The sequence below is a fragment of the Sprattus sprattus genome (assembly GCF_963457725.1).
Source record: "Sprattus sprattus genome assembly, chromosome: 3".
Taxonomy (NCBI): Eukaryota; Metazoa; Chordata; class Actinopteri; order Clupeiformes; family Clupeidae; genus Sprattus; species Sprattus sprattus.
This window is the reverse complement of record NC_137922.1, coordinates 1,562,755-1,583,908: the sequence shown is the minus strand read 5'-3', so window position 1 is coordinate 1,583,908 and position 21,154 is coordinate 1,562,755. Positions and strand designations below refer to the sequence as shown.

At 47.7% G+C, this 21,154-nt stretch overlaps 1 protein-coding gene across 1 annotated transcript in view; it reads left to right on the top strand.

The window, feature by feature from the left end:
- Nucleotides 1-520: 520 nt before the first annotated feature.
- Nucleotides 521-21,154, top strand: part of tspan7 (tetraspanin 7) — a gene marked incomplete at its 5' end in the record, with an annotated part of 36,675 nt that continues 16,041 nt past the window's right edge. Inside the window, 1 exon segment of the mRNA XM_080834168.1 lies at nt 521-601. Coding sequence (XP_080690294.1) covers nt 521-601 — 81 coding nt within the window.

Sequence of the window (21,154 nt, the reverse complement as noted above, 5' to 3'; positions counted from 1 at the left end):
AGTTGGATCTGTGTTTTACTCTTGTGCTTTAAAGTTTTACTAGAAGAATCGGAAATTAAATATCCATCAAAATGGATTATATTCAATCTAGGTAACAGAACACAAACACACACACACACACAGTGGGGGTCAGGTTACTGAATGTAAAATACATGGGCCATAAGCAACCCAGGTTGCAAAAGGGAGTGTCTGATGTGGTGTAGTGATACGCTTATTTTAGTATAGACTCAAACATACCGAATTATTTGTTAAATGTCTTAAATTCTTTTGGCTCATTTTATTTCAAATAATTTAACTAACTGTCTTACATTGAGCACCTGTCTTTTTTTTTACCATCATTAGAGGCCAACAGAGGGCGTCGTCAGGGGGCAGGATTGTGTTGTTGTGAGTGCTTTCATTGGCTAGAAAACTGAGACCGACTGCTCTGTGAGAGACTGCAGCGGACCGGTTGAACGAAGCCCAGCGGAGAATCACAGCAACGCAACTCCAGAGAAAATTCTGCGCTTCGCTTTACTGTAGCATGGCATCAAGGAGAATGGAGACCAAACCAGTAATAACCTGCCTCAAAACGCTCCTCGTCGTCTATTCCTTCGTGTTTTGGGTAAGTTGTCCGCGAATTTGCAACATTTTTGACTCCGTGAATGCTTGTGAACAGGAATTATATACATCTGTGAGAGGTTTCTATCGTTTTGGATGAATATTAGCGTGTTGCTGGGTACTGGTACTCGAAAAAAGTGCATGGCTATTATGGTAGCACCGGGTGAGCGGTTTAAAGAACGACAGTTGAATATGAACTATATGTTCCAGAGGTGCACTATTTGTAGCATAAATTGCACATTAATATCTTATTATTGACACGAATACCTTGGTCGATATAGCTTCAGTGAGGCTGACGACAATTCATTACCAGCATCTTCATTATGCAGGCCGTCTTTTTGCATCTACCTTAAATCTGAGAAAACATTAACATTTATAAAATGTTTTCCATGACCTTCATCTGCGTCCGCCTGTGTTGCACATTACTGAGTCGACAGGCAGCATCTTCTCACAGCTAAGCAAGGTTGACGCTGTTCAGGGATACTGCGTTGCCAATTCGATTAATGGCGGTAATTCATTTAACCGACAATTGCAAACTCTTCAACGGCACCGACCCGATGCTACCTGGTATTTCAGAAAATGTTGCGATGGCTAACCTTAGCAGGCATAGGGTGAGGTGATAAGGTGTCTGTCGTAAGACCACCGAAGTCCCCAAGCAAAGCTGCCACACCTACTTTTCGTTTGGACACCTTTCGTGTCATGCACTCTGTAAATCTGACAATTCCGCAATAGAGTAGGCTATGTCGTTATCATAAACATTATTACCAAATTGTTTGCAGCTTTTAGCATATTATGCATTCAAACGAGAATTTTATCACGATTTGGCTAAGTGTTATGTGACAGTAATGATGTGCTTATTCAACATGTTGTTCAGAACTTGACCATGGTGGGGAATGCAAAACTACTTTAATCTATACATGCACGATTGAGGTCTATGATGGACATTGTGTGGCCTCAGTTGGTTGGAGGTGAGAGGTTTCAACTTTACAAAGTTGAGCACTGGCAGTCAGATCGCCTGAGAACTTTCAGTGATAAAAGGCGAAGAGGATGATCTGGTGTGGTCTCTGTAAGTCTATAGTGCTAGCATCAAGGAGCGGACATTCGTAAGGGGCTTTTACACTCTGGCTGAAATCAGGCATTACTGTGATAGAGGGATTAAGACAGCCTCCGAGTGGTGCTCTGCGGATCTGGAACAGCCAGATCTTTCTCATGGCCTCTGTGACTCACTGAAGCTTTGGTAGTGGAGGCAGGCCAGCCATACCTCCCACCCAGGCCTCCATATCAACCAGCCTCTGATCACAGACCAACAGCATGGCGTTTGACCCAAATCCTCCACTGCGCCTTTCATGATAGAAAAGCACAATGGTCCTCTCACTCTCACAACTTCAATTTGGGAGAAACGTAAGAATCTAGGGGGTGTTGTCCTGGTACCAAAGTAATCTGAGAATAACACATGTACATGGTGCCTTCTTCTGGAACTAGCAGTGTTACCAGAGGGGGGAACTGGGGATTTCTTTACATGATTTATGCTCTAAGGAATTCCTCATGATTTAATAACACCAATGGCAAGTGCAGCCAGCTGTACTCTGGGAGTGATAAAAGACTTTGTACTTGTGCATGATTGGCAAAGGAATTCCTTCCCATAATTGACCTGGGGAGAATGAAACGAAGGGGAAATAACCTCATTTATCACAACAGCCATGTAATAGTGCCCGAAAACTGTCAACTGAAAAACCTCCATTTGGTTGTGTGTATTTACAGCCACTCACAGGGGCTAACTGTAAAATTCCCATTTGTCCCCTTTATTGCAAACAGCAATAAAACCATTTAAATTGTTCATAATGTGTCCCCCCCCCCCCCCCCCTTTTTTTATATTATTCTAGTTTTCTTTTGGTGGGTGAATGTCGGTACCATCCATAATGCCATACACTGAGTGCCCTTTCTCTGGAAAATGTCATGCTCTTATCTATTGCTGGGAGGATGACTCTGCCCTGTGGTCAGGCAACGGCTTGGCACTTGACCCCTGCCTTCCCCCTCACTTAGTCATGGATCTGCCAAGTGTGAAACAGAGTCAATTGATGGTGACCAGAGAACTGATGGGTAGCAGGAGAAAAGGAGGGGGAGTGAATGGGAGGAGGGGAGGGGAGTCATGTGCTCCTGTCCCATCTCTCCATCTTAACTGAGGGTGCTGTGAAGGTTTTTTTCTCTCTCTCTAGCGCACACTCTTTCCAGAGGCACACAGGAAGGGATGGATGGCAGAGATAAACAGACAGGATGAGAGAACATGGCTTTTCATTCAGAGAGAAAGGGGTGGGGTGGGGATGGGGGTTGTTTAAGGCCAATGCAGTTGTCACTTAGTGGCAGCTCTCCGATGTGTTCCCAGTAGTTTCTTTGAGCTCCGAGTCTCACCATGTGTTTTTAAGCTACATTTGAAGTGCTAAAGATAAAGTCTGAATTATATAGTCATGTCATTTTAGCCCTTACATCTCAGAATGTCTCAAGACAGATGACACTCAGATGGTTAAATCATCCACTGTCTTACCGTCGTCTTATGTTGACGCCTTGCCTTTGCATATGTTTATGCCTTTAAAAAAGCCTTAGGGTCAGTGAAACTTCACTCTCCAGAGCAAAACAGATCAGACATTTTAAACTCAAACTCAAGAGTGTTAACATGGTCTGGAAGGTTCCACCACGGTCACATTTCAGATCAGATGATTGCAAGACTGAGAGAGAAAGGTAACACCTTACCCAAGGACACCTCAGTACTCCCCTACTCACTGAGTAAGATGTTTACATCACACATGACAGTCAGCTATTCTGAATGTAACTTGCTTCATTCCATTAGGCAAAGTTGATGCTATTTGATATCAGATAACATTAAGCAGCTGGAGTATCGAACAGCCTGTCTATAAAATCTATTCTGAGTCATTGGTCAACCTTGCGTTAACCAACTAGCTAACATTTCACAACATGTCTTAGAGCCAGTGGGCAGTAGATTGATCTTTTTCACGCCCAAGCACTACACAGGATGTGCTCCGGTGTCGGCCTAACAGCCAAGACTTGTTGCTGATGGCTGCAAAGGGACACTGTGACTTAGGGCAATCTGTTTAGTCCAAGCCTGTAATCGATACATGGTTGGAATGGTATGTGTCTATAGCAGCCAGGGCAGGCCCATTCGATTTCCTAATATAACTCCACCGATGCCTCAGTCATCCTACTACAGTCAAGGAGCCATGCTGTATGGACATAAATCCTTGCGCAAGAGCTAGGAGAAGTCCAAGTTAGCATGAAGTCAGTTCCAGCTTTGGATTTAGAATTCTGTTTAGATGTACTGGATGAACTTAGCTCTTAAAGCTGCAGAGAGTTCGTATGGTAGAAACTTCCTGCTTGACTAAAATGAATTGTCTTTGAGGACACCTGAGGAACTACATATTAAAGGGTTTCCCCCCATTCCTCATTTGAATCAACATGAAACCATTAACTTATTTTATTGCTCTGTGCCATCACGAGTATTTTGAATAACTGTCTTGTCGTTCCCAGCGGCTGATGGAGCATCGCTCTGGAACTCGCTGCCTCGGAATTGCTGATTACAGAGAGAAAAAAATTGTCATCGGCAGAAATGAGTCTGTAAATCACATAAGTAATCTAACTGGGTTGGCAGGCCAAACCCGTGCGGGAGTCGAGGGGAGGCCAATATTCCATCAGTGGCATCACAATGCAGCAGTGGGGATGCCATGACTTAGTAGGGATAGGCGCGCTCTACTTCAAAAAATATATATAAATGCGTTTTAGGGTGCGAGTAAAAGAATGTTAACAGTAGAATAGAAAACCGCACTCTCAAGCTTTTCTCTTTAGAAATAAGACCAGTTTATTTTCGTACAGACGCGTTTCGGCCTTACGCCATCGTCAGTGTCTTATTTCTAAAGAGAAAAGCTTGAGAGTGCGGTTTTTATTCTACTAATGGTATGCCATGACTGCCATTCTCCATAGAAGCTCTGTGGTTTCTTTATTATGTGCCAGACAATTGCTTAGCCCCTCAGACTTGGCCTAATTTATTCTGTGGGCTGCAGAGCTACTAATGACCAGAGTGCAGTGCATAATGCGACGGGCTCTAGTTAATGTATTCTGCATTTTCATGTTCTTTGTATTTGAGGATTTTTTTTGCCTGGTCTCATTAAGCTCATTAAAGACACAGCTACACTTTATCCTCTTCAGCTTATTGTTGTCGGAAGTCTCTGCTCAGCAAAAGCTGACTCCGAATGATGAAGTGGAACTTAAAAAGGTCAAAAAAGGAGAAATGAAATTGGACTCAGTGACCTCCTAGAGAGGTGTTGGAAAGGCTATCAGCTAAGCCGATACGGTTCTTTTTTGGTGAAATCTTTTCACTCTACAGTAGGCCTGTGGCTAATCTCCACAGCCTGGATTTCTTGCTGCTGTGTGAGACTGTTCAGAGTATTTAGCATGAATCGCATTAAAGGGTTAGTTTGGAAACAATCTAGTGGGTTTGGCCTTGGGCCTCTGTTAAATCTGTACCTTTAAGCTCTGTGTTTGGGGGAAATGTTAGGCAGCCTGAACCAGTGTGTTGACAGATGCCACGAGCCTGCAAGCCCTGCAAACAGCCAATGTGCCAAGCCAATCCTAAAATAGTCATATGGACTCTTTCCCATAGTAAGATTGGAATCAGAATCCAAACCCTGTTCCTGTGTATTAGTTAAGTGGCAAATGTATGTTTTTCTGTACTAAGCTAGGAGAGCAAATGCAATGCACGTATTCCTTTTTAAAAACATCTAAATGGATTGAATAAATACTTTTCTTTACTAGTAATTATGGTGTTTATACCATATACAGTCCCAATATCTATTAAACATAGAGCGATATCTTTATATCTTTATTGTATTATTATTCTTTGTACCTTATCGTTTCTGGTGTTTGTTTGAATTCTCCAGATCTACAGAACTCTTGGTGTATTGTACAGCTCATAATCAGACTATTTCCTTCCTACCCTTTGCTGTCTTAATCTCTTCTCTTCTGTGGCGAGGAGCGCACCATCAGTGGCCTCCTTAAATCCCATTTGCTGCTCCAGTAACTCCGGGCCTCCTTTGTAAACCGGCTAAAAAGAGTGGCCTCTGGGAGCCCGAGCTTAATGAACATGGCTGCCACTGCAGAGCGAAGGGAGGCTTGCTGTCAGTCAAGAGGAGAAAGAGAGAGGAGAGAGAGCATTATGTGCTCTATCCGTTTGCCAAAGAACTGAAATCAGAGCAGGTTGGAAAATCTATGAGTGTAGCAAGCAGGGTGACATTGCCCAATTGTGCATGGGATGGATATGTATAAACTGCAAGGTTAATAGGAACAAAAGACAGATATAGCTGTTTTTGTGTCTTTAAACATGACAATGTAACCCCTCAACAGTCCTGTGTGAGACAGCGTGGCACAGTTCAGCGTTGGTCTGCGTCATCATAGCGCATTTCTGTTTTGAAAGGGGGGCTGTGATGCTGGCAGCGGTGACGGTCGCCGCTCCGCTCTGCTAATCCTCGTCTGAGTCATCAGGGGAAGAAGGTAGGGTGGCTCATGTGATTGGTGCCTCCTGCGATGACTGCCTGGGGTTAGTATGTGCTGGTGAATCTGCTGCTTGTTGCTACTGGTAGGCTCTGTAACGCCACCCAGGTACCTCACACTCAGCGGGCCTAGCGCACCCACCCCAGATAAGACGCAAGTCCCCGGTGGTCAGCAAGCAGCTAGGGAAGAGACAGCCGAGGTTTGGCACTATGTGTTGCCTGGCTTTGGAAGGAAGATGTCATACAACATAAAGAGGCACAGCCTCAAGAGCCATGTATCAAGTCAGACAGAGTCAGTAGCTGTTGCAGTAGGGGTGGATGTGCCGAAGCCCCCCGTGAAGAACTTACGACACGCTCAAAATGCCACGCATGCTTCCCTGTGCAGCCAGAGTGGGGATCGCAATGCCACACCGACCGCGTGAGAGAGGGGATGCGTGACATATACGTGTCATGCCCTGCCACTGAACCGGGGAGGACAGGGGGTTTTATTAAAGCCTCCCTCCAGGTGTCAAGCAGAGGTGAGAGTTCAAAACACCGCGGTGGCAACACGCTGTGAGGTATACACACACAATTAGGCCCTGTTTGTGGAATGCCGAGGCAGCCGGAGTGGAATCTGGCAGGGCCCGATGGACACCGAGGTGCATCCCAGTGGAAGCACCGCTGTGGCCATTCTACACCTAGCTGGTAATGAAACGGCTCTATAATTAGCCAGCAGCCTGAAGAAGAGGTGCTAAATGCCAATGTGTAGCTTTGATATGACATGTAGTCTGTGTGGGTGGCTAGTGGCTTGTTAATTGTGCCATTGTTTGGGAATGTTATTTACCCGCCATGTCATACAATTAATTCATTTTCAAACTAAACAGAAGAAGATCTCAGAATGCCAAGAACACATCCCCTTCACTTCATTGTCACTAGAAAGCCGTTGAGTTTATTGCTAACGTTCCTCTGCTGCTCATGGTTGCTCATAAAAGAGCTGTTGCCACTTGGTTCCTATGTTTTGTTTGGATGGAATCCGCAGGTAAAACAACAACTTTGGTTCGCTCTAGTTGTAGCCAGTCAGTCACCCTGCTCAGAAAGATGTGGTCTTGGATATAAGGTCTTTGTCACCACCTGACCTTAATCCTGAACATGAAACCTTTTTGCTGGATCTTTTTTTCTGTTTAGCTGCTTTGTTTAGTAAACAATAGCTCATCCCACAGAAGCACACAACAGGTCAAGGTCAAATGTACTTAACAACCCAATAGAGTCTTGTTTGTACACCTCAACCCATGCAGCAATTCCAAAGCCATGGGTTCAACCCACAGTTGAGATGAAATGTGCTTGCTTGTGAAATGCTAAGAGCTGGCTGTGTGGTGATCATTGTAAGGTGCAGGACTGGGTTGCTTTTGGCTTGTAGGCAAGTGCTGCTCTGGGCCTGGGCCATGGGGTGAGGCTCCTTGGTGGTCTGATTGATGAGGGTCTGATGCAAAGGGAGGTTTGGCGCATCACATTATCCGTCTCATTTTCGGCGCTGTCGAGCAGCATGTCCAAAAAAAGGAGCCTGGCCTCGTCCATCTGTTCCTGCTGGGAGCGTCAGTGTCCCAAGGCCACACTCAGATTGGGACCACTTCACGTCTTTCTCTTATCGGTGGGTCTTCTTCTTCCTCTGCTCTTTCTCTGTCCTCCCCCCTCTCTCTTAAACTCTCATTAAACCCAATACACACATACATATATAAAGAAAATGACTCTCTCTCTCTCTTGCTCTATTTCGTTCTAACTCACTCTCTCTCTCTCATGCTCACAACAGACCAGTAAACACACAGACACACACTGGGAAACATCTGCTCCCTCTTCAGAAAGCATTATTTACCCACGGAGACAACCACCTCCGCTTCGTTTGTGATTAATCAGCTGTGTGTAAATTCAAGGCGCCGCTGATTGGGCGACTGCCTCGACTTAACCCCGCGCCGCCTCGTCGTCCCAGCATATGCTTCGAGATGTCATTTTCCGAGGCCGTGTTGTGCTTCGCACATGATTGACTCCCAGAGTAATGAGACGCACCTTGCCCGCGTCTCTTCTTGTCTGATGTCTGTTTCAGCACAAGTATGTTCATCCGCCACAATACTAGTCTGTGTTTCATGGAGAAGTTGGAGTTCGCCCCCTTCATCCTCTCGCCACAAACCGTATAGTTTATGGTGGATGTAACCAGGAGGTCCAGAAAGAATGTGCTGGAGGTCATTGTGGTCGTCGGCCATTGCCCCCGACAGGTGCAGCGAGCCATTAAATGTCTTGCCCAGTGAGCCCTGTGCCTTAGATAAATAGCTGCTCGCCAAGGCAAGGCAGGAATGTAAAGAGTACTGATGTTTGTTATTCAGTGTGCTAGAGCAAGCACCGTTGCTAATGCTTGCTTGTTTTGGGCCAGTCAGCTCATTATGGCCGCTCCATTTAAAGAGACATATCCCACTTCTAATATTGCATACAGTATTTTACACAACTAACTCTTGGTATAACATTATTTTTATTTCAGTCTACTAACAGGAGATGGTGTGTGTGTATGTGTGTGCTTGTGGATGGAAGTCAACAACACACCCACACAAATATTGAAGTGCATTGTCTCAGTTTAACGCAAGCCTCCATATTGAAACAATTAAAATTTCGACTGCACTGCACCGCAACCAGCTCTCTACTCCACACCTTTTCCCATCATTTGCTTATTATGTAGATCTTATGAGCACCATCGCATCTCAGCTGGCGACTTCTTTCCATCAAATTTGTCCAGTTTAAATCTAATCTGAACGGTCAAAAAAATCTTAGCGAGCAAAGAACCCAGACTGTCCAGCACAAAGGCCCAACAAAACTGTGTGCTCTTTCTTCCATTGTACTGTGGCCGCTTTGTCAGCTACGGGGCGCAGCGGCCCAGAGAAAGGGGAGGTGAAAGGGGCCAGTGGGTAATCTGCTTATCTGCCCTTAAGAGCCCAGTGGCAGACTGGGGGCAGCTGCCATGTCTGATACAGTAGTGCCTCGGTCCCCAGAGAGAACCCCACTAACCCATGGAGATTCATCCCCCCCCCCCTCCTCTCCTCTCCCCACCCTCACCCTTCACCATTCTCTCCCAGTAATGACAGTGGTGTCTGGTTGACCTTGTGGTTGTTGCTGACCACACCTGCTACGTGGCACGGAGCACACGGCCCCATGGTGAGAGGGAGGCCTCCGCTTTTGTGTGGAGGGGGTGATCTCCGGGTGAATGGCGCGCTGCGGTGACACATCTCAGAGTGTGAAAGTGCCGGGCCAGCAGAGGCATCGGTCACATGCGGTACGAGATGCCTCTTGTTTGTGGGATTGTGTCTGTCAGGACGTTCCTGTCACCTGTTGTTGTTGTTTGTTAGTTAGGGGGTCGTGTTTCTGTGTCTGGAGCAGCGTGCGTGACCCAGGGACTTCCTGCTGTCGCGATGGGCTCCGTGTCGCTCAGAAGGCAGAGCTCTGTGGATCAAGCTCCTGGCAACCAGCCCTGATAAACAACCTCTTAAAAAAGAGCGAGGGAGAATAACAACAATCAACAAGCCACAATGAATAAACAACATAAGGACCTCTCTCAAAGCAGGAGGGGAGAGGAGAGCGTGAAAGCAGGGCAGCAGTCTGAAAACCACAATGATGCCGTGAGAGCTATAAAACCTCTTTCAGGGAACTGCAAAGTTGTAAAGCGCCGAGGCTAACTGCAATATTACGACCGTCTATGGCTTTCTAACAATAGGAAGGATCACACAGGTTGCGCTCTATGTTGCACAGACTCTTTGCAAATTGGCCTTCCAACGCTGCTGAATTCTGTTGAGGTTTTCATTAGTCAGCCCTCCTGACCCGACAAAGGTATATAAACACGTCACAAACACAAAAGCAGTCGGTTACTTGGACCAAGTTGGGCTGCATCACGCAATTACTGTTGCTGATGTGAACATAAGGCAGCACACAAGACGTGCAGCGGTTTTGGGTCTCACTGTTGCCATGGATACCGAGCTCTCCTTGTCCCTGCAATGTCAGTGCAGGTTTTTTCGTAAAAACAAGCATTAGTCCGAATCGGTTCCACAAAAGGATGTCATTACTCCTCCCCAGATGATAGATTTGTGATAAAACAAGACAAACAACAGAGGCATTTTGGGCTTCCTCGTGCCTTTTGTCCCTCGTTACCCCCTTGTCTCTGTGGCGGTGCAGACAGGCTGGCACACCTGACCCACTTCTGTGCCCAGAACCATGACAGAGATGCCCCCTCCCTCTGATAGGCCTGATGTAGGTTAAACTGGGAGATCAGGGCTTGTTTTGACCCCAAATCCCCAGAGAGACGCCAGACAGTGTAAGGCCTATGGGGTGGGGGCTCAATCCAGTCAGCCTTCTAATTGAGTGCATTTGTAAACAGTGATTACCCGTGCGTGGTCTGCTGCATCACATGTATCTGCCATTGGCATAGCTGAGCAAGCACAGCCTAATTGGAAGGAACAACTGTGTCAGACCGTAATGAACAACAGTCAAACGGGTCATAGCTTCCTCTCTCTCTCTCCCTCTCTCTCTCCCTCCCTCCCTCTCTCTCTCCCTCCCTCTCTCCCTCCCTCCCTCCCTCCCTGCCTGCCTCTCTGAGGATCAGGAATACTGTGCTCCATTTGGGAGGTGAAGGGCAAAAGGAAGATATCCTGTGAAGGTTGCTTGGGTAGGAGAGGAAGATGGGCTTATTATGTGCCTCTGGGTGCTGGGAGCAGGCAGATCTGACAGACGTCATCACAGCAGTAACTCCCAGTGGTATTTCAAACCCCTCCAACACACACACACACACACACACAGACACAAACATACACACGTGCACACACAGAGAGAAAGAAACATATAAGCACACACACACAGTCATTAAAAGAAGGGGTGCAATTGCTGAGGGTGTGTGTGTGTGGATGTGTGTGTGTGTGTGTGTGCGTGAGTGGATGTCTGTGTGTGTGTGTGTGTGAGTGTGTGTGTGTGTGTGTGTGTGTGTTTTAATCGATTTCAAAGGCATGATGCTAGCTCTTTAGCACGACAGAACAACATCGCCTTTGATCAGGGGCGTTTCATTTGAAATGCTAAGAGGTGCGGGATGACTGTTTTTCCCCCTTTGAATCAAAGACTTTCTTTTTTTTTCCTTCTTTTTTTTCATTTTTCTACGGATCAGCCAGTTCCTGTGGGCCCCAGAAAGCCTCTTTGTCAAGCTCTTCCAGGGAGAGAAAATGAAAATAAAAAAAACACGCTGCTAGTTTTCCTCCCAGTCGCCATGTTGCAGCAATGGGGGTGGGGTGGGGTGGGGGGTAGTGAGCCTTTTATTCTGTCGGGATGCCTTGGTTGATGTCGGGCGCTCTTGTTTTAAACGCAGACTGCCTGTTTTTATCCTCCCGGCGTTCATTAGCGCGCTGTGTTTTAATCGCCTGCCGACGCGCTTCGGTATAGTCTGGATGGCCACCGGGGATCATCCATGAGCTGTGAGAGCTCTATGCTGCTTTAAGGAGAGGGCCCCTACAGGGTTGATAGATGTGAGAAGAGTCAGCTAGCTTCATCCAAGGCTCAAATATGCTGTCTTTGGAACAAATACCCCAAACTGCAACGCCTCTGCAGTAGGGATGTCACAATAACAGAAATGTCCTTACCAATACCAGTGAAATTACACGGTTCGAGATAGCCAAGTTCGATTAAAAAAACAAAAGCATAAACAATAAATCCCATGTACTTCAAAATACACTCCTTTTTTTAAAACATTTGGACATTGCATAATACAATAACAGCGGCATGTAGCGTTCAAGTATTTAGAACATAAAAATACAGCTTTTAATAATGGCATAGCACAGTCAATTGCGGTACTTGGCCAAAACATTTTGGAAACATCACATAAGGTTCTCAGGTATTTCTCCCTCATAAAGTCGCAGGTGTTGCTCGATGACTGTGAGAAAACAGCAGAGGCTGCACACACAATGAAGCAACACACGTGTATACATTTGTACCAAGTTCTCGAGTCCCTGGTAAATCTGTGCCAATCCATCGTAAAGGTTTCCCATAACTGTTTCAGTGAGCAAACTAGCATAGAAACAGCCAGTTAAAACTCTACAAGTTCATGTCCGTTACCAATCAACTGCCAATCTCAACCTAGCGGGCAGACCTTATGCATAAGAACCTCAGTCACCATAATTGACGGTTCTCAAATGTCAAAGTGGAGATGTGGAAGAGTTGAATGCTAAGTTTACGAAGCTAAATCTAACTCACTTATTAGCTTAGTGTTACCAGGAATGATCAAATAATGATACAAAAAAGAGATTGTATTGCATACATTTGTATGCAGTTATTTGAAGCTGAAGCAGACAGCAGCGATCGGAAGTGCAGAAAGTCAGGAATATGTGTGAGGGTGACAGGGGACAGATGGTTTCAAAGAAGTTAATGACTAGGAATCATATTTCTGTGTGTGTGTGTGTGTGTGTGTGTGTGCACGCGTGCGTGTGTGTGTGTGTGTGCGCATGTAAGTGTGGGTAAGTGCTTAGCCTACTCACTGGTGGTATGCTGCATTACCATGCTTTAGCAAGGTATTAGTGTGTACCATGCTTTAGTAAGGTATTAGTGTGTACCATGCTTTAGGAAGGTATTAGTGTGTCATTACTCTCCAGCCATTTTTGAGGTAAGGAGCACAACGTGACCCTCTTCCCACAGCTCCATGTGACCTGTAGCAGAGAGGTGCGAGGGCCAGTTAAATCATGGTCACCCACCCCCACCCGCGTCCTCTCCCAACACCACCTGCTTACCAGACCAGATGGAGGGAACAGCAGAGAGCTTGTCTCGTCACAAACACATTAACAAGCAAATGCAGCTCCGCACTGCTCAGCATTGGTTATCATGGGCCAGGACCCCCCCAGCCAGGGATAAGGAGGGACTGGGGCCTGATCAACCATAGAGAGGATATTACTTTCTTATGTGTTTACGATAGCTAGATGTCTTGTTTGTGTATGTGTGTTCAGTTCAGTACACAGAAAGACAGATAGAATGCCATTGGAAAGATGAAGAATGACAGCGGTGTTTTAATCGCTGCCATGATATTAGTGGTGGTTGTTTCCTCATGATCTGCCTGAGGCTTGTGACCTACACTATGTAGGGATAGGGCCCCTTCCAAGAACAAAGGGGGATTTAGGAAGTGTGACGACCATGCACACACTGATCTGGAATGTTGTCAAGGCTATTTGGAATTTGTGAAAGGTTCATGGAAAATATCCATGCCTGTAGCACATGGGAGAAACATTTGGGAATTTCACACCGCCGTTCGTAATCCTTTGGCCCCTAGCCCTGATGGGATTGTGGGATTTCCAGTGTAAAGAAAATGTCAGGGAATGGGATGCCGGTTCATTTTACAGGATCCTGTGCCTAAAATGGCAGAGTGGCTGTCTGTATTCCAGACATGATATATTTTCCCTCAAAACCTCGAATCCCGAATCAAAAACGAATCAGAATTTGAATTACTTGTAATCTCTGAGTGCAGTGATTTATTTCCCAGTGCACAATCCTGGAAAAAGAATAGAATAAAACCATACACTGGAAAATGGAGAGGATCCTCTAGGGTGGCACTGCCAAGAGAGAGGCAGGATCCTCTAGGTTGGCACTGAAGAGAGAGAGGCAGGATCCTCTAGGGTGGCACTGAAGAGAGAGAGAGAGGCAGGATCCTCTAGGGTGGCACTGAAGAGAGAGAGAGAGGCAGGATCCTCTAGGGTGGCACTGAAGAGAGAGAGAGAGGCAGGATCCTCTAGGGTGGCACTGAAGAGAGAGAGGCAGGATCCTCTAGGGTGGCACTGAAGAGAGAGAGGCAGGATCCTCTAGGGTGGCACTGAAGAGAGAGAGAGGCAGGATCCTCTAGGGTGGCACTGAAGAGAGAGACAGGCAGGATCCTCTAGGGTGGCACTGAAGAGAGAGAGAGGCAGGATCCTCTAGGGTGGCACTGAAGAGAGAGAGGTAGGATCCTCTAGGGTGGCACTGAAGAGAGAGAGGCAGGATCCTCTAGGGTGGCACTGAAGAGAGAGGCAGGATCCTCTAGGGTGGCACTGAAGAGAGAGAGGCTGGATCCTCTAGGGTGGCACTGAAGAGAGAGAGAGAGGCAGGATCCTCTAGGGTGGCACTGAAGAGAGAGAGGCAGGATCCTCTAGGGTGGCACTGAAGAGAGAGAGAGAGGCAGGATCCTCTAGGGTGGCACTGAAGAGAGAGAGAGAGGCAGGATCCTCTAGGGTGGCACTGAAGAGAGAGAGAGAGGCAGGATCCTCTAAGGTGGCACTGAAGAGAGAGGCTGGATCCTCTAGGGTGGCACTGAAGAGAGAGGCAGGATCCTCTAGGGTGGCACTGAAGAGAGAGAGAGGCAGGATCCTCTAGGGTGGCACTGAAGAGAGAGACAGGCAGGATCCTCTAGGGTGGCACTGAAGAGAGAGGCAGGATCCTCTAGGGTGGCACTGAAGAGAGAGAGGCAGGATCCTCTAGGGTGGCACTGAAGAGAGAGAGAGAGGCAGGATCCTCTAGGGTGGCACTGAAGAGAGAGAGGCAGGATCCTCTAGGGTGGCACTGAAGAGAGAGAGGCAGGATCCTCTAGGGTGGCACTGAAGAGAGAGGCAGGATCCTCTAGGGTGGCACTGCCAAGAGAGAGGCAGGATCCTCTAGGGTGGCACTGAAGAGAGAGAGAGGCAGGATCCTCTAGGGTGGCACTGAAGAGAGAGAGAGAGGCAGGATCCTCTAGGGTGGCACTGAATAGAGAGAGAGGCAGGATCCTCTAGGGTGGCACTGAAGAGAGAGAGAGAGGCAGGATCCTCTAGGGTGGCACTGAAGAGAGAGGCAGGATCCTCTAGGGTGGCACTGAAGAGAGAGAGAGGCAGGATCCTCTAGGGTGGCACTGAAGAGAGAGAGAGGCAGGATCCTCTAGGGTGGCACTGAAGAGAGAGAGAGAGGCAGGATCCTCTAGGGTGGCACTGAAGAGAGAGAGAGGCAGGATCCTCTAGGGTGGCACTGAAGAGAGAGGCAGGATCCTCTAGGGTGGCACTGAAGAGAGAGAGAGGCAGGATCCTCTAGGGTGGCACTGAAGAGAGAGAGAGGCAGGATCCTCTAGGGTGGCACTGAAGAGAGAGAGAGGCAGGATCCTCTAGGGTGGCACTGAAGAGAGAGAGAGGCAGGATCCTCTAGGGTGGCACTGAAGAGAGAGAGAGGCAGGATCCTCTAGGGTGGCACTGAAGAGAGAGAGAGGCTGGATCCTCTAGGGTGGCACTGAAGAGAGAGAGAGGCAGGATCCTCTAGGGTGGCACTGAAGAGAGAGAGAGAGGCAGGATCCTCTAGGGTGGCACTGAAGAGAGAGAGAGGCAGGATCCTCTAGGGTGGCACTGAAGAGAGAGAGAGGCAGGATCCTCTAGGGTGGCATTGAAGAGAGAGAGAGGCAGGATCCTCTAGGGTGGCACTGAAGAGAGAGAGCTCCACTACAAGGAAGAGGTGTGTGTTTCAGTTGTGCAGATCCAGTCAAGGAGAAAGCACCAACACAGAGGCCTCACACACACACACACACACACACACTCACAAATGCACAGACACACAGAAACACACACACACACACACACACACACACACACACACACACACACACACACTCACAGATGCACAGACACACTCACACACACAGACACACACACACACACACACACACACACACACACACACACACACACACACACACACTCACAGATGCACAGACACACAGAAACACACACACACACACACACACATAATCAAAGAGTTGCCATGGTGCTCTGTGCCTTGTCAAGTAATGTTGGGAGGTTGTGGGTAGGATAATTGATTTACGCCCACGGTGTTTACGGCCTGTGACGAGCGCACACACACAAAGGTGGCTGAGGCACAGCAGGCATTGTTAGGCAGACAAAGAGCAGCACAGCCACATCTCGCTCACTATTTTCTTCACTTCTCTTCCTTACTCCCCCACCCCCCCCCTTCTTCACCAAGTGAAAAGACAGGTTAACCACCACTCTCTGCCAGGTGAGCACGCAGGGTGGTCATCTTCATCCTTCACCCTTCATCTTCATCCTATTATGAAGAAGCTGTCAGACCCTCTCTCTTATCCCCCCCCAGGCGTCCACGCACTGCCCCGGTCTGGCCCGGTGGCCAATGTCACCGAATGCCCATGATCAGTGTTAGGTTACGACAACAACAACTTCACACCCTCACGCCTGTTCAACATGGCTTCAACTCTACACGTGTTTATAGTCTTGTGGTGCTGTCTGTCTGTGGCTGTTCACCCTTCCTTGAATGAAACATGCTCCCATGTAGGGGGTGAGTCTTGTTCCTCGTGTTGCATGGCAGCTGAAGGTGTGTCGGTACGGTTGGATGAACCATTGCAGATAGGCCCTGCCTTCAGAGGTCCTCTCCCTAAGCAGGGGGCCATGCTGACAGTGTGTGGTAGATGTGGTAGATGGCACCTTTCTCTTCATTTAAACACCAAGGCCCCCTCTCCTTTACGGCCCCCCACACACACACACACACACACACACACGCGCACACACACACACACACACATGCGCGCGGGCGCTTCTTCCTTGAGCACCCGAGGGGACAAGGCTGGGGTAGCAGACGCGGTGCTGAATCATTCATGCCCAGCTGCTGAATAATGCATGAGCCTTATTGTAACGAGCACATGCGCCCCATTTTCCTCTTTGAAATTATCCCATGGCTGTACAGCGTCCTCTCTCCCCTCATTTCTCTCTCTCTCTCTCTCTCTATCTCTCGCTCTCTCTCTCGCTATCTCTCTCTCTCTCCCCTCATTTCTGTCTCTCTCTTTCTCTCCCCTCATTTCTCTCTCTCCTCATTTCTGTCTCTCTCTCTTGCTCCTCATTTCTGGATCTGTCTCTGTCTTTCCTTTTCTCTCTCTCTCTCTCTCTCGCTCTCTCTCTCTCCCCTCATTTCTGTCTCTCTCTCTCCTCATTTCTGGATCTGTCTCTGTCTTTCCTTTTCTCTCTCTCTCTCTCTCGCTCGGCTCTCTCTCTCCCCTCATTTCTATCTCTCTCTCTCTCCTCATTTCTGGATCTGTCTTTCCTTTTCGTTCTGTCTCTCTCTCTCCCGTCATTTCTGCCTCTCTCTCTCTCTCTCTCTCTCTCCTCTCTCCTCATTCTGGATCTGTCTCTGCTGCTTTCTCTGAAAGTCTGTGTGCTCTCCTCCCTTCAGTTCCCTTCTCTGTCCTTCTCGGTGCCTTCCTCTGTTTTCACCTGCGTCTCTGATAGCTCCTTTCAGCGTCTCTGATCAGAGTGACTCACTCCATCTGTGTGTTTTTCTGTTTTTTACACTCTCTTTTTCTCTCTCTCTCTCTCTCTCTCTCTCTCTCTCTCTCTCTCTCGCTCTCTCTCTCTCTCTCTCTCCCTCTCTCTCTCTCTCTCTCTCTCTCTCTCTCTCTCTCTCTCTCTCTCTCTCTATCTCTCTCTCTCTCCCTCTCTCTCTCTCTCTCTCTCTCCCTCTCTCTCTCTCTCTCTCTCACTCTCTCTCTCTCACTCTCTCTCTCTCTCTCTCTCTCTCTCTCTCTCTCTCTCTCCGCTCCTCTCTTTCTGGCCTCAGTCTGCCTGTGTTGGTGTGAGTCAGTAGATTCTGAGGCTGAGTGCCACTTGTTCGGGGCAGCAGACATGTTCAGAATGACAACATGGCCGACGCTTTTTGGCTCCCGACATGATTGAACGTCCTTGTCCCCCAAACAGGCTTCCCCCCACACACACACTTTTTACACATACGCAAACATGCACACACACTCGCACACTCACACACACACACACACACACGCACGCACGCACCTCATGTGGAGTGTGTTAATTGGCAGCCCTTAAGAAAGGCAGCACTGCAGGGAGGCCTGCATCATAGAAGAGGCTCAAGCCCCGTTTACACAAAGCCTAGAGTCACTGAATCGGGTTCATTTTTCACACGAATCATATCTTTTAATTTCGTAAGGATGAAGCCGGTAACGAGAGATTTGCGTAAGGACGAACCCAGCTGATTGGGATGAACCGGCTGTAGTACTTCCCCCACGCCTGTTGGTGGCGCTTTATTATGCTTTTTTTTGCTACAGACAACTAAAAAACGTAGAAGAAGACAGGACCACACGGCTAAACAAGACATTAGTCAAGTCAAGCTCCTATTAGCAACGTGTAGCCTAGCTGCATAGCCTACATTTTATCTGCACAGCAACACATTATGGTGGTTAAGAAAATCAGTTTCATGTTTCAATAATTGCTTCCTATTTCATGGTTTTATTACTAACAACAAATGTATGCTATTGTTGAGGGCTTTGTCCTTCACGTAATGTACCTCTGAAGTGATGTTAATGCTAGCTATCATTGTCTGAAAGGACAAGAGCTAACTAAGCATTCATCTTTATTATAGAACGTTTTGAAACCTTCCGTCTATAATACATATTTGTACGTCAGATTTGCTCATATAGGCTATTGCTGACACTTTCAAAAAGCGTTTTTTTTTTACAATGGTCTAATGCAAATAGATTAAACAGATAGATTAAAGTGTGGATTGTCAATGTTATCCATTTCCTAACACATCGATTTATGTAGATGGGAGATACACTTGTATAAATGCCGTTAGCAAAATTCACGTGTAATAGCAGCAAGGTAAAAGGAAGACATTTTTTTTTTTTAAGCTGGCTGCCTCACTCATTCAAATCTACTTACTTTCTACCCCCGATTCGAATCGTTGCAGATACCAAGTGCGGATAGAGAGTGTTCGTCTAAATGATAGGGCTATCTGTATTAGTTTCATTACGGACGCAGACAAACTCGGCTCCGTGTAAATGGCTCTTCAGAGAAGGAGAGAATGAAGCGAGAGGCCAAACAAACAGATACAGCCCAGGAGGGAGAGAGAGAGGGAGAGAGAGAGAGAGAAGAGAGAGAGAGAGGGAGAGAGAGAGAGTTCACAGCAGTGCCCTGGTAGAGACTTGACAGAGTCTGTCAAACAATCCCTAGCCTCTTTCAGCTAAAGAACAGCAAGAGAGTGAGGAGCCAGAGAGAGAGAGAGAGGGAGAGAGAGAGAGAGAGAGAGAGAGAGAGAGAGAGAGGGAGAGAGAGAGACCAAAGATGGGCACATAGAAAAATAGTCTCTTAGCTGTCTCTTGCTGTCTCTCTTCTCTCTCTCTCTCTCTCTCTCTCTCTCTCTCTCTCTCTCTCTCTGTTCTCCTTGAGGGGAAAGATATTGTTTATGTCAGCAGTGAGCCTGGGCTTAGTGCCAGTCTGTGGAGCCTGGAGTCTGCAGGAGGATTCTTGCCTTCTCGGGGTGAGATGCAGTAACTCACTTCACTGAGTGGGCTGAGAAGCTCGCATCGATCCGGACAGTATTTATGGCCTTGCTGCATGTGTGTGTGTGTGTGTGTGTGTGTGAGAGAGAGAGAGAGAAGGACAGTGAAAGAGAAAGGGAGAGATGGTTTAGGAGAGGACGTGTCTGTGTGTTCTGCAGTATGTGTCTCTGAGAGAAAGGGAAAAAGGTGTGGGCGTGTTGGAGGAAAAAGTTAGAGAATGTGTTAGTACGTGTGTGAGAGAGAAAGAGAAGAGTCCAAGTGTGTGTGTGTGTGTGTGTGTGTGTGTGTGTGTGTGGGTAGGCAGGGTCCCTCAGCACTCTTGAACCACCCAACGCCTCCGTGGCAGGTTGCGTAAGCATGGAGCTCCTCGGCTCGTCGGCCCGTCTGCTATCTGCCATTCTGAGAGGTGGGGGGGGGGTGAGATGTGTCAGAGGCGCCGGGGCTCTCTCTCTCTCTCTCTCTCTCTCTCTCTCACTCTCTCTCTCACTCTCTCACTCTCTCTCTCACTCTCTCTCTCTCTCTCTTTCTCTCTCTCCTCTCTCTCTCTCTCTCTCTCTCTCTCTCTCTTTCTCTCTCTCTCTCTCACTCTCTCTCTCTCTCTCTCTCTCTTTCTCTCTCTCTCTCTCTCGCTCTCTCTCTCTCTCTCTTTCTCTCTCCTCACCCACTGCGGGGTTATTAACGGCCGTGTCACTGTACGCCCGGGGCTCTCTCTCTCTCTCTCTCTCTCTCTCTCTCTCTCTCTGTCTCTCTCTCTCTCTCTCTCTCTCTCTCGCTCTTTCTCTCTGTCTCTCTCTCGCTCTCTCTCTCTCTCTCTCTCTCCTCACCCACTGCGGGGTTATTAACGGCCGTGTCACTGTACGCCCGTGGCTCTCGTTCGCTCGCGGAGCCCCCAGAGACCCGAGCAGAACACAACACGAGAAACATTATCTTGCTCCCCGGCGCAGCGCTCCCTCCTCGTTGTTTTTAAACGCCGGTGGAAATGAGCTGTGCGCTAATGTGATTAGCTCCGCGTGTGTTTAATGCAGTGCCTTTTGCCCGTGTCATAAAAACAGGTTCGACGCTGCCCTCCGGAGCACTTTCAGGAGCAGCGTTTCAGTTTGACTGAAAAGGGAAGAAATGCTTAACCATGGAAAAACTGTATAACAGTTGGAGCCATACTCCAAATCCACAGTCTTTGGGAGACAAAAACACCGCTATGTATCCACATTGCATAGTTAAAGGAAATATGAGAACTGACATTAAAGGACAACCTTGAAGCTATCGTTGTTATTTGTTAAGCTCAATGTTTACGGTCATAGTCGTGACGATGTTATTCATATAGGCTGCAAGCTCCCCACCATGCATTGCAGCTCTCCCTAACTAGCATTGTGCTGTTGCATAACGACATTGGCTTTGTGTTGTCTGCCTCGCAGTGATTTTCACAGAATGAGAGAGGAATAATCCTCGCAGCGTTTCACATGAATGTGGCCCCCTCCTGCCACACCACCGGCGTCCTCGGCGACCTTGGCGGAGGTTTTTTTTTTCTCGCTATCGTCTGCAAAGTGAGGCTTGAATTGAATTGAACTGACATGAGACTCCCACACCGCTACCTGTCAAGAGTGCTGCTGCAGTGGCGATTCTAGAAAATTTTACATGGGGTGGCAGAGGTGGCACCCCTTGCCACCCC